The sequence below is a fragment of the Danio rerio genome, chromosome 9 (assembly GCF_052040795.2).
Source record: "Danio rerio strain M-AB ecotype USA chromosome 9, GRCz13ab, whole genome shotgun sequence".
NCBI lineage: Eukaryota > Metazoa > Chordata > Actinopteri > Cypriniformes > Danionidae > Danio > Danio rerio.
Window position 1 is genome coordinate 48,722,965 of NC_141029.1, and position 17,623 is coordinate 48,740,587.

Consider the following 17,623-nt stretch of genomic DNA (forward strand, 5'->3'; position numbering starts at 1 on the left):
CCAAGAATGTTTTAAAGAGAGCCAAGTGATATGAAGCTGGCTTGCAATATGGAAACCTTCAGATGATTAATTAAGATGTGGGTTCTTGCCAGGGCTGCCAGGTTTTCACTATAAAAGTAGCCCAGTGGCCATTCAAACAATAAAAACTCAACTAAAGTCCAACCAAACAATTTTGTTTTTGCCTCAGTTTCCTATTTTTACTGTTCAGAGATGCTCTTCTGTATACCTCAGTTGTAACGAGTGGTTATTTGAGTTACTGTTGCCTTTCTGTCAGCTTGAACCAGTCTGGCCATTCTCCTCTGACATCTGGCATCAAAAAGGCATTTGCGCCCACAGAACTGCCACTCACTGGATATTTTCTCTTTTTCAGACCATTCTGTCTAAACCCGAGAGATGGTTGTGCATGAAAATCCTAGTAGATCAGCAGTTTCTGAAATACTCAGACCAGCCTGTCTGGTACCAACAACCATGCCATGTTCAAAGTCACTTAAATCACCTTTCTTCCCCATTCTGATGCTCAGTTTGAACTGCAGCAGATCATCTTGACCATGGCTGTTTCTCAATTCCAAGAACGCAGAGAACAGTCTTGTGTTCTTGTGGAGACCGGTCTTGCCAGGTGTTCTCGTAAGAACGAACTCGGGAGATCACAGAAACAAAGTACGCGTCCTGTGAGTAATGAGAGGCTGCGTTCTTCTTGATGGTCACGTGACCTTCACGTATTTTTAATGGTAAATATTTTAAACGTTACAGCATTCATACAATGATTTATTGTTTTTGCCCTTTTAAATATATATACTACGCATAAATACTTCACAAATACACGTTGCACAATATAAATGAAACAGATTTTAATACGAATTTCAGCAAACAAACACCCTTAACGTGTTTATTGCTTTATTAAGATGTCCATGGTAATGTTTATATTCGCCATCTCATTTAGGGAAACTCCTAAGATAAATAAGTCCTATCTCTGATCCTTAATAATTAAATCTAAATAAAATGCTGTTCTTCCCACCTCCAGTCGCAATGACTTCTGGGACATCTAGAGCGAGATCGGTGCACATGTCTGCATGGATGCATCCTCTTTATATCAAGAACAAATCCGTGAAGTTTCATGCATCCTACGTACTTGTGGTCTTGAGTATTGGAACTGAACTTTGGCAGCTGATGATGTGAGAACACAAGGATGCAAGACCACTGAATAACGCATTTTGAGAAACAGCCCCAGTCTTGAGTTGCTGCCATGTGATTGGCTAATTATATATTTGCATTAATGAGCAGTTGGACAGTTGTGCCCAATAAAGTGGCCTGTGAGTGTATATATAGATATATATGCAAAATAATATGAAGCACAGATTAAAATAGAACATTTTGATGTTTTATTGTGGAGTCTAACAGCATTGAGGTACAGAAATTCAAATTAGTTATTATGTAAAATACCACACTAGTCTTCATTGCATAAATAATTCAACACAATTTTTGTTAAAGTGGAAAACTTTATAATTTCTTGGGTCCAAATGATTCAAGTTCACTTGAAATCGCTTGACATCTTGCAATGTGACTCTTGCATTTTCGCACATTGCATGAACGAAGCTGAAACCATATATTGTACAGCCCCACCAATTACATACCTATGAATAAATATTTTATAATCACTGACTTCAATATTCTATTTCTTTATTTTTTGGGATGGAGATGGAGAGCATATGGTGGGATTAAAAGGCAATACAAAGATTTGTTTTACATCGTTCAGTTTTAAGTTAATAAATTAGGTTATTAAAGATTTTTTTTTTATAATTTCAAAAACAAATCAGTGATTACATTTTGAATTAGAAAGAAATCCTGAAACCTGCTCTTCCCTCCATCAGGAGAAGTAAATGGCACGCGGTCTCCTCCTATGAAGAAGCCCGGCAAAGACTACCAGTACATCAAGGAAATAGCCGTAAACAAGCATCACAACAACAAGAGGACCAGGATGTACAACACTCAGGATGATCCCAAAACACCTCATCCCAAACAGGTGAGTGTGCATCTATAACAAAAACCCAACAGCAATCTTGAGCACGCTGAAGAAAACCACACTGTAAAAAAAAAAAAAAAAAAAAAATTGCTGCCTTGAAATTTTAAGTTGAGTCATCTAAACTTAGATCAATCAAACTGACTAAAAATATATGAACTTTGTATAACTTAATAAATTTAGTTGAAACATGATTAACCTATTCAAGTTAAAGCAACATAAAAAAAATTGTTGTCTTTACTCTTCGTCATTAATAAAAAGGCCCTGCAGATGAAAAGCCTACAGAAATAAGGCCTCATATTCACCTTGAGTTTCATTGTGTTCAGTACGGCAGTGCCCTCTTCTGGTTATCAGACTAACACACCACACACACAACAGAACAGTCTCGCACAACACACACATATTCACACAGATTCCCTCTTTTCTCAATCATCTAAACATTAATTTTCCTAACACGGTTTTCTGGGGTTCAGATTTACGGTATGTCCTTTGTACAACCCTCTATATTTGCTGTCGCTATAATTCTGTGGTCTGAGGTTGTTTGTCAGTGTATAATTTATTGCTTCAGTATGTTATTTTCTTGATTGGACTGCTGTAAGCTGTGTTTTTTTTTTGTATTTCGACTCTTGCTTGTGCCATTTTCGCTGTGTTTTCAGTTGAAAACACATGATAATTTCCTTAGTTACCTAATTAACCAGCAATTTCTGATGTCCGAAACACCGCCCAGTGATAGCACGCAGACTTGATTCAATTGCCAAGGCAGAACAAACAGCTGCCGTCTATGCTGAAATGAGGAATGAGATGGTGCTTGTCGGATTTGGCCATCGCACAAATCCACATAGAGTTAATTAACTTTTCTTGGACTTGTACCATGCTTTACCTGGACTCTTCAGTCCTTAGCCAAGTGACCACTGCAACAGGACCTCACCCCAATCAGCATCTTTATCAGACATCATCTACTATTCTGAGCCAATAGACAAATTGTGCTGCTAATTTACTTTAGTTGGCAAATCATTTTTCTTTCTTTTATTTTTTTAAAGTTGAACTTGAAGTAAAAGGAGGATCTGTTTTTTTTTTCTGAGATATAGAACTTGTTTAGCCTTTAGTCATTTAGTCCAGTGGTTCTCAATGTAGGGGTTGTTAGACAATGACAAGGGGTCGCTTAGTGATTTTCAAAACTCAAATAAATTTTATTAAACTATTAGAATTACCATATTTTATTCATAACCCACTGTAGATATTGTTACGTTAAAAAAGAAGCAACAACATACAAACCTTTAGTTTTTTATATTAAAATTAAATTAAACTAGTAATTGACTATTAAAAAAAAAAAAAACATACGGTTTTTAGTCTGTTCCAGTTTTGTTTTTAATATGCTCATGTTTATATACTGTATGCCTATAGTTATGTGTGCAACGTTTGTATATTTACTGTATAACCACCTTGAAAAATGGGGGGGTCGCAAGTTACTGACATTATTATTTTGGGGGTCGATGGCTGAAAAGTTTGGAAACCCCTGATTTAGTCGACAGGGCATTACCTAATTACCTAAGTATTGACAGATTTGCATACATTTCTAGGCAGAAGTCTGTACTTGACAGAAAGTCAGATTCTAAATAATTCTTACATCTTGTTGTCACATTAAAGGTTTTAAAGGGTCACGAAACACCAAAACACATGTTTTGAGCTGTTGACAGTCATATATGTGTCCCACACTGTTAAAAAGACCATTAGGACACGTTTATTTCACTAAAAAGTGAAAATTTGTTGTTTTTGCGTTATTTCGAGCAAATTCGTTCTTCTGGTCTGAAATGAATTTTTAAAGCTGTGTCACGGCCATGAGATCTTAGCATGTATACCAGCGTGTGGACTGGCTGTCTGTACCTGGGAGTGTGCTGCATTCGTTAATGAGAAAGACTTGGCTCAAACCAAGCAGTGCGCTCTATTGTGAATGCGGTGCAACTTCATTAATATGCATGATAGCTTCGAAGACTGTTTGTACCTGATACAGTGTTCAGACGGCAGAGAGAGACACCACATTGTGTTGCCAAAACAAGTGGAAGAAGAAAAATTGTTTGGAGAAACGAGTCGTCAGTGTTGCCTTTATTATTTGCTGCATCGAAGGTTTTGTTTTCATTTTCCCACTATGAGAGCGCAGCTGGACTCGTGTGTGGATTACAGTGCACAGAAATACGTGCCTATGGAACATTGTTTACCCGAGAGCTTTTCTCATCTGGAAATGGTGAAATCCGGATTTGCCACTCGTCTCCTTTTAAAAAAGACGCATCTCTAGTTGGTGTTAGTTGTCCTGTCTCTAAAGATTTGGTAAGTAAGCGATCAGTGGTCTTTGTTTGTTTATACAGATGGCAAAGTTAGTTGGTATGGTCAGCAGTGCTCTTTCACTGTTTAAAGACACACCTTAGTCAAATGATTTCTAAGTTACTAAAGTTTACAGTACGTTAATATCACTACAATATTACAGACTAATAGATCCGCTGTAAATGCTGCTCTCCGAGTGTAAACAAAACAAATTATTACCCTCATCCCATTTTGTGACAGGAATAACACACAGCTTTCTGACGCTACCTGCCGATTGCATCTAAGTTTCTGAGAAATTAGTTTTTTTTTTCTCTCATTCGTCGTGCGGTATCAAACATTGCATTAAAAATACACGCTTACAGCAATTCCTCGAATCAAATATCTCTTTTGTCACGAGGGGCATGAATGAAATTACTAAATGAAAGAGCCAAACTGCAGTTAAAGTCCACCATTTAATAATTCGTCAAATAATTTGATTACTGAAATCCATGTAAACACAGTCACTGTCTTTCTGCCCGGCATCTTTGTGTTTGTTTTGCCTCTGTGAAAATCAGCGTGTGCTCAAATCGTAACTTCTATTTTTATGCACATTTTTTTTTGCACTTTCCCTCCTTCGACACTCAACCCTAAACAGAGCTGGGCATGCCCACTTTCCTGACTTTTTCCAAACTAGAGGTGTGAAAACACCCTGCTGAAACAGGGGGATTTTGTGGCTCTTTAAGGCTGATTTATACTTCTGTGTCAAGCGCACGCGTATGTTATGGCGCTGACTCATAGCCCTGCACCGTGGCCATCGGCGTCGCTGACGCGCACCTCGCAAAAAATGTAACTACACGTCGCAACGACGCGTAGCACAAGCTCTGTGATTGGTCGGCTTGGTAGCACTGACGAGTCTGAGCGGCACTGAGAGCCACCTGAGCGTCGGGAGCCCAATGGAGCGATTGTTTACAAGTTTAGAGTCCCGTGAAGGAGGTCATGATGGAAAGTTTTGTTTTGTGTTTACCTCATAGTTAAAGTTGTTGCACGTCCGCCGGTTCCTGCCTCAAAATGCGCGAGTTTGAGCCACTTGTACATCCCGGAAGCGTTCAGAAACCACAAAACAGCTGAGAAGAAACTCGACACAGAGACACATTAACACCTCACTGCCAACTAGTGTTTTGGAAGTGTTAATGCAGACCAACAGAGACAGCGCGCAGAAGTATAAATGCACAGCTACGCACGTTGCATGCGCAGTTGGTTACGCCGGTCACTTAACACAGAAGTATAAACCAGGCTTTAAGGCACGGGTGTCAAACTCAATACCTGGAGGGCCGAAGCCCTGCACAGTTTATTTCCAACCCTGCTCCAACACACCTACCTGTAGGTTTAAAACAAGCCTGAAGGACTCAATTAGTTTGATCAGGTGTGTTTATTTAGGGTTGGAACTAAACTGTGCAGAGCTGCGGTCCTTTTGGAACTGAGTTTGACACCTGTGCTTTAAGGTATCCATATAAATGGCCCACCCTGTAGTTTGATTAAAGTGTTTACATGTTTACACTCTGAGAGCAGCATTCACATCAGATCTTTCAGTCTATAATATTGTAATGATATCAACGTACTGTAAACTTAGTAACTAAATCATTTAGACTAAGGTGTTTTTAAACACTGAAAGAGTACTGCTGACGATACAAACTAACTTTACCATTTGAATAAACAAAAAAAAAAAAAACAACAACTGATCAATCACTTACCAAATCTGTAGAAACAAGACAATCAACACCAACTTAAACCGTGTCTTTTTTAAAAGGAGACGAGCGGCAAATCCGTATTTCACCATTTCCAGATGCAAAAAGCTCTCGGGTTAAAAATGTTCTGTACAAACGCATTTCTGTTGCATACTGTATTCCACATGTGGGTCCAGCTGCGCTCTCATAGCAGGAAATGAAAACAAAACCTTTGTTGCAGCACATTTATAAACACAAGACTGACGACCCATGTCTCCAAGCAATTCTTGTTCTTACACTTGTTTTGGCAACACAATGTGACATCTCTCTGCCGACTGAACACTTTAACAGGTAAAAACAGTCTTTGAAGCTATCATGCATAATAATGAAGTTGCACCTCATTCACAATAGAGCACGCTAATTTGAACCAAGTCTTTCTCATGAATTAAGGCAGCACACTCAGAAACAGCACAATGTACTGGCCAGTACAGACATCCACTCTCCACGCTGGAATACACACAAGGATCTAATCGAGCTAGCCCTGTACGTTTGGGTACCCTATGGTTATTAATTTTGGGGCCCTAGCTTGCTCTAAATTGTGAAGTATTGCCATTGCAAACCGCCCCACAAGGATTATATTGCTTATTAAATGCAATCAATGAAATCAAAAAGTAAAGATTGATTTCGTCTACTTAATAACTGTCCAGATTAGTTGGATGATTTAAAAAAGCACTTTTTTTGTCAACGAGCAGCTTTGAAAATTAAAAATGAAGCAATCTTTAATAAAGGAACCAGTTATTCTTACTTTAAATCCTTCTGGAGTTTTTAAAACATATACAATTAATTTGGCAAACAGATTAAAGACTCTATAAAGATTATAGATTGAGTTTCTTTATAAATTCCAAAAGCCAAAACCTTGCATAAACTGACAGTGAACAATAATTAGCCAAAAGTGAAAATGCATTACTTAATAATAAAATATACATTCTGAACTCATTAAAAACTCAAAACAACAGCAACAACAACTAACCAATAAACATTATTGCAAAGATTGATCCATAAAAAAAAGCAAATAAATATAAAAATATATATTGATATAAAAAGGGACACAACAAATATTGGGTTAATGTTAATACCCAAACACAAACTTTATTATTCCCTTCAGTCTCCTTCCCTGTTGCGTACATTTGAGATGCAGGGTCAGGAGCTTATATTGAACTTTGATTATTCGATTAGGACATAACTTTTATAAACATGTCTCAGGAAAAAAAAATATTACCAGTGTGCAAAATATGTCAATAATAGACACTTCAGTACTATTGCATTTCAGTGAAATAAGTTTTAGACTAAAAAACGGGTCCTATAAGTAGACGACGTTTATTAATCTGTAATTGCCTGTTTTCTATAAATGTGCTATTAGATTGTCTTTAACATCATCATTAGCATTTAAAAGTGATGCTAAAAATGATTTTGTGCTCGTCTCTTCTCGTCAATCATTTCTTGACCCTTTAAATATATGTATTTTAATTGAAGCCTTTTGATGCAAAATCACTCCACTTGTCTAAAAGACGTCAAGTTGTTAAAGCTAGAATATGACCAGTGCCTGAAAAAAAACAATGGTTTTTCATGTTGTCTTAAGGACATCTTAAACACATTGATCTAGAAAACAATCCTAAGTTCTCCCATAATTTCCTCTTCGATGAGCATATTCTATAGCCGCTAGTGAGCAGTAAATCGTTTGGGGGGGAAAAGACAATATATGTGACCATCAACAAACAGACAACAATAGCTGCCCTATGAAGCACACTGGGTCTGGTTTGGCCGACCTGAAAGCAACTAACTACAAAAAAAAGAAAAAAGCGGCTAAATGATATGTTGATAAAGCGAATGGATGTTGGAAAGTCCTAAAAAAAGGTAGATGCAATAAAAAGAAGAAGCCAAAGCAATAAAAATTCAAACCAGTGATAATAGCAGGGTAATAAAAAGCCAAACCGAATAAACAACTTTTCTGTGGGGTTTGTAAATCAGTAGCGTAACCATCACACATCCCATGAAAAGCAGACATTCAAGGAGAATGTCAGGGTGACGGCATGTCCGATGACAGCGGGGGGACTGTTCACTGCTTTGTGATGGATCACTTTTCATCCGCACGATACGGATAAGATCCCTGGCAGGCCCTCTTCCCCAGTGCCCTCTAATCCCGGGCCAAGCAGGGAGCAGCCATCATGAGAGATATAGGGAAAAAGAGAAGGATCGGGAGACAGGAATGGTCTTTGATGCCGATGCCTGTCCTTGCAGAGAGGTGGGGAGGCAGAAGCAAGCCAGCAAATTAGCTCCAGTACGAGATTAATATCAGCTCCAGAATGTTTCATGAAGCCGCCGGGCTGCTGTTAGACTCTTACTTTTGTGAGTGTTTCTTCAAGGTTTTTGATTAGAAATAACTTTTTGTTAGAGGTCACATTGACTCCTTCTGTTACTGTCTTCACTTATTGTTATGATGGATATTTAAAGAGTGAAATAATCATGAACAATTTTAATATTAATCATTTAAAATATATCATTTTTTAAATTAAATTAATATACACTTACCGGCCACTTTATTAGGTACACCTAGTACCGGATTGGACCCACTTTTGTCTTCAGAACTGCCTTAATTCTTCGTGGCATAGGTTCAACAAGGTACTAGAAATATTACTCAGAGATTTTGGTCCATATTGACTGGACAGCATCACACAGTTGCTGCAGATTTGTCGGCTGCTCATGCATGATGCGAATCTCCCATTCCACCACATCCCAAAGTTGCTCTATTGATTTGAGATCTGGTGACTGTGGAGGCCATTTAAGTACAGTGAACTCATTGTCATGTTCAAGAAACCAGTCTGAGATTATTGACGCTTTATGATGTGGCACGTTATCCTGCTGGAAGAAGCTGTGGTGTTGGCACAATGCTCAGTTGGTACTAATGGGCCTACAGTGTGCCAAGAAAATATCCCCCACACCATTACACCACCACCAGCAGCCTGAACAGTTGATACAAGGCAGGATGGATCCATGTTTTCATGTTGTTGATGCCAAATTCTAATGCAACCATCCGAATGTTGCAGCAGAGCATTTTTCCAATCATCTATTGTCCAATTTTGGTGAGCCTGTGTGAATTGTAGCCTCAGTTTCCTGCTCTAAGCTGACAGGAGGGGCACCCAGTGTTGTCTTCTGCTGCTTTCTGGCACATTCAAATCAAGACTGAAAACACATCTGTTTAGCTGTGCCTTTACTGAATGAGCACTGTGCTGCGTCCGACAGATTGCACTATCATGTTTTTCTCTTCTTCTTCATTCTTTTATATCACATTTTACCTGTTTTTATGTTTTGTTTTGTTTTTACGCATTTTTATTATTTGTTTTTATTTTACTTGTTTCTTTAATTCTTGTTTATGTAAAGCACTTTGAATTGCCATTGTGTATGAAATGTGCTATATAAATAAACTTGCCTTGCCTTGCCTTGCTTTACCCCATCTGCCTCAAGGTTGGACATGTGCATTCAGAGATGCTCTTCTGCATATCTCGGTTGTAAAGAGTGGTTATTTAGTCACTGTTGCCTTTCTATCAGCTTGAATCAGTCTGACCATTCTCTGTAAACCCTAGAGATGGTTGTGCGTGAAAATCCCAGATGATCAGCAGATTCTAAAATACTCAGACCAGCCTGTCTGGAACCAACAACCATGCCCAGGCCCGGATTGGCTAATCGGGAGGACCGGGAGAATTCCCGGTGGGCCAGTCCGTTTTTTTGGCCGCGAGGGCCGGTGTCCCTAGCTCTAGAATCTGTTGCTCTCAGCAGTCACACTTTTTAAATTAATCGATTTATTTACTTGACCACAGTCTTCTTATTCATTATTTTACCGCAGCTCTGCTCTTTTTATATATTACCAGCCTACAGGTTAATAATGCTATAAGTCACTTTTCACTGTACAACCGTTGTGGTCCAGTGGTTAGCACGTTAGATTACAACGTCATCGACCCGGGTTTGATCCTCGTCTGAGTATGTTATTATTTTCATTTTTATTGTTGAGACGTATAATACTGTTTGGGTTGTTGAACATTTGAAGTTCTAAAGCAGCTGTTTTCTCAAAAAAAGACGTGATAGTGTGATTAGAAACTGAATTGGAAATTACCTTATTTTAATATAGTCAGTCGTGAACTGAGGTGGGCCGGTCTGAGGCTTGAAACTCCAGGGCTGAAAAGGAGTCCCACTCTGGCCCTGACCATGCCACATTCAAAGTCACTTAAATACCCTTTCTTCTCCTTTCTGATGCTTGGTTTGAACTGCAGCAGATCGTCTTGGCGATGTCTACATGCCTAAATGCATTGAGTTGCTGCCATGTTATTGACTGATTAGAAATTTGCGTTAATGGGCAGTTGGACAGGTTTACCTTTTATTCTCAAGATCTGGGGTAAACTATCTGCTTCTGACCAGTAGTAATATTTAACAGAGAATAAAGCACATAATCAGCACCTGAGGTGATTATTGTCATAGTAGTTTATGCTGTTGTTCTGCCATGACATAGCAGTAACAGAAATCTTCTCTAAAATAGAAATTGTGCATGTCGCTGTAGTGGATGGTTACGGCAAAAACTCCTTTTAACATGGAAAAACAAACTTATTTTAAAATAAAACAAACCTTTTAACATGCAAAAAAAAAAAAAACTTTATTGAGCGTTGCAACATTGTGTCGCTTGAAGTTAAAACACTGTGTAAGATGTTATGTCACAAACATGTCAGATGCTATATGCTATAAATATGCACTTAGATATACTGTATGTTAGGGCTGGACAATATTGGGAAAAACTGACATTGCAATTTATTTTTATACAATATATATTGTGATTTTCATAATCAAATGTAAATAAACACTTTATAGTCTTATCTTTTATGCCTAAATATTTAAAATTGACTTAAATTGTAAAAATGCTTTGGTAACTTTATTGTTAAAAGTTGCACACTCATCAAATCATGAGTGTTTTCAAATGTGGCTACTGGTCATTTATAATACTGGTTCGACATTGCATATCCTGCGATGTGACTATTGCGTATATTGGGATATCGATACTGAAACGATATATTGTGCAGCCCTGTTGTATGTCTACATCTAGACCTTGTTGATCAACAAGTTAGACTCAATATAAACAATGTATGCATGCAAATATTAAACGAAGTATAATAAATCTTACATTACATATATTTATATGTGTGTTTTTGTATTTACAGAGCCAGTGTCAACAGGAGCTGGATAAAGTGTTAGAGAACATCTCCCGAATGGCGTTCCATGACAACAAGGGACCTCTGGAGAATCTTTACGACCTGAAGTTCCCCAACTGTGACAAGACAGGACAGTACAACCTTAAACAGGTGAAATGACCAAAACTTACCTCAGCTTTTTAAAGAGATCTTCATCTTTGCAGTTACAATCTGCGATAGCTGGCTTATGCCCATTTTAACCAGCCATCTTGGTTTTCCAATTAATATAAATCACACGAGTCACTGTGTAAATGAAATTTAAATAGCGTATGAATACTTTGGAAGCCTGTCCTGGCCATTGTGAATTTGAGGAGTTTTGGCTGGAAGGTAAGCACAAGAAGTCATTTGAATGATGGCGGGTGTTAATTTCACTGTAGGGCAATAGGAAAATGAGACATTGCTCAACCTTTCATTCTGCAGCGGCCCGCTGTTTTATTATCCAATTCCACATGGAAGGTTCAATAATGACACAAAGATGGAGCCAAAGAGAAAGTGTGTATAAAACATTCCCATATTCTCTACAGAAGGCTGTTTTATCAGATCCAAGGCAACCGTGTCTGAGTTGAGAGTTACAAGCTAATGAACATTTCGCTGACTGACCAAACTGTCTGTGGGGGGGCTTGCTTTTGTTTTTAGAGACATTCTCAGAGGAAAGAGAATGACAGATGAGATCTCTCTACTGTTTTCTGGTTTTTAACCTTAATGACTTTTATATCTCTTTTTGATGAGATGAAATGGGAAGCGAACGGCTTGTAGTTTTTGTTTTAGAGGATGTGCTCATTAAGTCTTCAAGTCGAAGTCATAAATCTAAATTGAAGTCTAAATCCAATGGTTGGCTGTTGGACAGTGTTAGGCCGTCAGTGAGCTTCTGTCAGGCTAATTTGTTTGGTAGTCTCACATAAGTTTGCCCGATTTAGCATGGCGTTAGACATTGTTAAAGACAAATATAATCAAAGAGGCGGCAAAGCTCCAAAAAATACCAGTTTATTAAGTTAAAAAAGGTAACAAAAGCCCTCGTTGGTTAAAGAGAGCTATCTGATTGGCTTTCAGCTCAAGTGTGTCTCATGCCTCCTTTTGAGTGAAGGTCCTGGTTGTTACATCGCCCCCCTAGGGGCTGGCTGCAGTATGTCATAAAGCCCACCTCCAGCCTGGTTTATACATCTGCATCAAGTGATCGGCGTGACCCAGCATGCAATGTGCATAGCTGTACATAATAATAATAATAATAATAATAATAATAATAATAATAATAATTCCTTACATTTTATATAGCGCTTTTCTGGGCACTCAAAGCGCTTTTTACACAATGGGGGAATCTCCTCATCCACCACCAGTGTGCACCATCCAATGGCAGCCATTTTGCGCCAGACCGCATACCACACACCAGCTGATTGGTGGAGAGGAGACAGTGATGAAGCCAATTGGAATATGGGGATGGTTAGGAGGCCATGATGGACAGAGACCAGTGGGCAGATTTGGCCAGGATGCCGGGGTTAAACCCCTACTCTTTTTCGAAGGACATCCTGAGATTTTTAAGGACCACAGAGAGTCGGGACCTCGATTTAATGTCTCATCCGAAAGACGGCGCTCACTGAGCAGTATAGCGTCCCCGTCACTATAATGGGGCATTAGGACCCACACAGACCGCAGGTTGGGCGCCCCCTTCTGGCCTCACTAACACCACTTCCGGCAGCAACCTAGCTTTCCCATGTGGTCTCCCATCTAGGTACTGACCGGGCGCAGCCCTGCTTAGCTTCATGTGAGAGTTGCGACCATGTGAGAGTTGCAGAGAGCTAGCTGCCTTCATTCATACTTCTGCGTGCTGTTTCTGTTGCTCTGCAATAACACTTCAGAAACGCTAGTTGGCAGTAGGTGTTTTATGTTCCTGTGTCGAGTTTCTTCCCTGGGGTTTTTTTTTTTTAACGCTTCCTTAATGTACAAGTGGTTCAAACTCACTCAAATCTGCAGACGTGCAACAACTTTAATTACAAGGTAAACACAAAACAAACTTTTTATCTGGAGCTAATTAACGGGACTCGACACTTGTAAACAGTCGCTCCAACGGACTTGCGTGACTCTCAGTCCTGCCCACACTTATCAGCGCGACCAAGCCGACCAATCACAGAGCTTGCACTATGTGTTGTTGCGACGTGAAGTTACATTTTTTGAGAGGTGCACGTCAGCGACGGCCACGCCGAGGGCTATGCGTCCACATGTAGGCTCTGCCGTAGCATACACGTGCGCTTGATCCAGAAGTATAAATCAGCCTTCAGTGTTGATGAACGTGCCCAACTAAAACAATGTATTACACTTGCAAAAAATTTCCCGAAAGATGGTTTTGGTAAAATAAGGCACTGGTTATCATGCTGATAATAGGTGCAGATCTTCATTTTTGTAAAGAGTTTGTTTTAAATCCGGTAATTTAATGCTGGGCGCGTGATCGCGATTGACAGTTGTGATAGACAGTTTCTCTAAACAGACCGTCGGAGCTTCAGGAGGAGATTGAAGTGTTATTATTTGATTTCTGTGTTATTTTATCATGATAGAATGAGTTCAGCACTAAACTATACTTTTTGGCCTACAGGATCTGATAGATCACTGTGTATTCGGTGAGGCCGGGGCTTTATCGGGTTTTATTATTAGTTTGCTGATACACGCCTCACCATGAAGAGGGACAATACAGCTGATTGCTATCTAGCAGTAATTCTTTGAATGGGTCTGAAATAATAACGGAAGACAAAACTAATGTTAGCCTAGCTCCACGTCGATCTACTGAATTTGCTGTTATAAAATTTGAAGGTTCTAGAAACAGAATTTTATATAACAAATAGTCATAAGAGAAGTATTTTTTCTTAGTCCAACTCAGGCTAGGGTGCATGAAAGTTTATTTCTGCAGTCCAACAAATATGGTTTTTATTAAATAATTAAAAACAGCTTACATAACAGTTTTTAAATCATATATTATTGCATGTTTTTAAATGTAAGTGCTTATATTTATATTAGCGAGCCTTTGTATAGTGCAGATACGGACAAGTTTGGGGGCGTGGTTAATTTGACGTACAAGCGTTTGGTTAGAAGCCTGATTCCGTGGCTCTGTCTTTTGCTCTATCAGGTAGTCCCTTCTGCGCATGCGCAGGCTCCAATTTCAGCAGTCTTTTGCGACAGTTTGTGCCCGTCATGAGATATTTTGCCTTCAAAGCGTTCAATGGCAAAAAGTGCCATTGCATTGTCCATATTTTTTACAGTCATTGGTTCAGCTACGAATCCGAGAGTAGGAACAAAACTGAAATTATGAAAATAAGTCAAGAGGGAACATAAAAAATATCCGGCTGTCATTTTGTCGCATTTCCTAATTATTTCCAAACTATATGAATTATCTGATTACCAGACACATTTGCATTAGCAAATTGTAAGTGTGAATTACTGTAAAAAAGGTGCAAAAGTGTTTCTTTATTTATGGTTTGTCAGTGTGCCCAGCACACCAACCTGATTTCAACAAGTAGGATTAACATCTATGTTGATCCTGGAACAACATTCCAATTAGCCAATTAGAATTACGTTTATGTTAAGTTTAGGCATACGGTTAGGTTAATGTACTTCTACATGATTGTTATCCAACTATTATTCCCGTCCGATTTAAAGGCTTGGACATTGCGAGTGTTGACACATAAATATCTAGGGGTCGTTATTGACAATATGTTGACATTTCCACCTAACACTCAGGCTGTCTATAAAAACATCCAACAAAGACTGAGAAAAACTGTCATTTCAGGTTTGTGCCTCTATGATGACACTATTTTATAAACTAATTAATTGCATCTGTTTAATCTTTCTGCATTGTAGCTTGGTACGGTTATCTGAGTGTGTTAAATAAGAACAGGTTGAGTAGCCTGGTGAAGGTGGCAGGCAAGATCATCGGCTTTGACCAAACTGGTACAATGGTAATATACCATTCTGGTGTTTTATAGAGAGCTCAGGGTATCCTATGCACCCGGGATCACCTGTTGTACTCTGTGTTTCAGCCGTTGCCATCAGGACGTCGTTTTAGAATTCCTATTTGCAAGACAATTAGAGTTAGAAGCTCTTTTATAATGGTGGCCATTAGGGCATTAAATAAGTCTGGGGGGAGGGAGATGCACCTACAAAATGATATATTGTATGTTGTTTGGTAATATTTTGTTTATGTGTACATGGAACTTCACCTGTGCTACGGCACCCTGCTGCAATTTTACTTTTCCTAAACGAAATAAAGTAATAATAATAATAAATAAATAAATAATAATAATAAAGAGTCTGAGTCTGATTTGGCAAAATCATGACGTGCGTGTGCAGCACTAGTTCGGGTTTCACTTGGTGAAATGACAATTCAGAATGCATGCGGTTATGGAAAGCTACGTCCATTCACACAGGCGTAGATCATAAAGTACATTTTAATTTTATTCTGTCTGCTGTCATCCATTTGGTGTGTTCATGTGCAGATTTTTTTCCAAATGTGGTCGACGAAAGGCAACAAATATAGTTTTATTTTTTTATTTACTTATTATTATTCTTATTATTTTATTATTATTATTATTATTATTATTATTATTATTATTATTATTATTATTATTATTATTATTTTTGTCACCGCTAGTTCTTTGACATTGGCTTGATGTGGATCAAATCACAGGACCAAATCGTCTTTCATTTTTCCCAGCAATTCTTATTGTAGCAATACTTTATCTATATTTTTTCTATATCAACACATAATCTCTGTGATTCAATATATTATTCAATATATAGAAATGCACTTTAATCATCTGACGGCCTAAATAAATGTTTAGGACAAACAGCTTTGAGATGAGCGCTGATAACTGAGAACTTAACATTGCTAACAAGCTTAAATCAGGACAACGTGTCCCGGAAAAGTGAACGGGCATGTTGTTTTGACATAAAAACCCCATTCCCAGGACTCAAAACAGTGTACCTCACCACACTTAATTGTTTCGTAATCATCCTGTTCCTTTTGCAATTACTGTAACTGTCAGTTTTTGTTCTTTGCCATTGGAGGACAAAATCGAGAATCTGTTTTTTGCCTATTTTGGGTCTCAGCGTCAGCTATGTCCTGTTCAATTATGACCTCATTTTGGGAGTGCTCAGTAGGGGTCAACGAGACGTGCTGGGCCAAATGAGGCGGGAGGGCTGTTTTGGGGCAGCGCCTCCACCCCGTACTTGCCCAGAGACTTTCATTAAGCCCCCCAACACCCACCAATTCCCCACCCCTTTCATCATCTTCCCTCTCTTGTGTTCCAGTGCCACATGTCCACCCACGGACAGAGGGGCGAGTGTTGGTGCGTCAACCCTTACACTGGTGTCCAGATACCCTCGTCCGATAAAGTGAGGGGGGACCCCAACTGCAGCCAATACTACGGCGGTCCCGAACTGGAACCACCCACCGCCCAGCAGAAATAGATGCACTCTTGCCCATAAGGGAGACGACCTGGGTGTTAAAGCGAGTGCAAGAGTGATGTGCATGTGTGTTATTCTGTACTTGTATGTGTGTGTGTGTAAATTTTCGAAACAGTGTGATCCTGTATTGTCAGTAGGAGTGTGGAAAGTCACATGCCAGCAAAGACAAGTCAAGGACAGGTATTGTTAAACCTCCCACTTCTCAAATCCAGATATCTGGGCTCCAAATTTAACCCTGAGTGATTGTTATTTCGGCCTATTTATAGGCTTTGTCCGGTGCCTTTTAATCTTGTGACTAAATCTGGTTGCAGGGTGTCGCTTATACAGCATTTGCAGCTGTTCATTGTAAAGATGCGTCCGTTTAATTCTGCCCTTTGTTTTTGGAGACCCAATAAAAAGGGTGGCATGTTTATTCCACAGTTGATCACCAGAAACAAACCAAGGCGAATGCACAAGAGCAGCAACTTGATATTGATTTAAAAGATTTGAAACCAAAAATTGTCACTTATTGATGGTAGGGTTGTCACAAAGTCGGAATTCGATACCAATCAGTACTGAAATTTTAAAAACATCCATTTTCCGTGAACATTTTAGCACCGTGGAACCCATTCTCACAGAAATGACTGTTATTGGCCGTGAAGTCTTACCGAGCTCATCGCTGTTTGCTGAGAGTAACCACAAATACAAGGACACTTGAGCATTTCGAAGTCACTTCGATCAGATAGTTTGTCTATAAGCTGACATACGAGCGATCCGCTAACGAATCGTGGCTCTAAAACAATCCAGTGTCCCTATATCTCTGGTTACACTCTGTAAACATCAGTGAGTTTGGTGAACCACTGACC

General features: G+C 39.0%; 1 protein-coding gene across 1 annotated transcript in view; it reads left to right on the forward strand.

Moving 5' to 3' along the window:
• The window catches only part of igfbp2b (insulin-like growth factor binding protein 2b), a 54,556-nt gene extending 37,365 nt beyond the window's left edge, over nt 1–17,191 (forward strand). Inside the window, exons 2-4 of the mRNA NM_001126464.1 lie at nt 1,869–2,020; nt 11,301–11,441; nt 16,623–17,191. Coding sequence (NP_001119936.1) covers nt 1,869–2,020; nt 11,301–11,441; nt 16,623–16,781 — 452 coding nt within the window. The 3' untranslated portion in view covers nt 16,782–17,191. The remainder of the gene's footprint in view (nt 1–1,868; nt 2,021–11,300; nt 11,442–16,622) is intronic.
• The last annotated feature ends 432 nt before the right edge of the window (nt 17,192–17,623 follow it).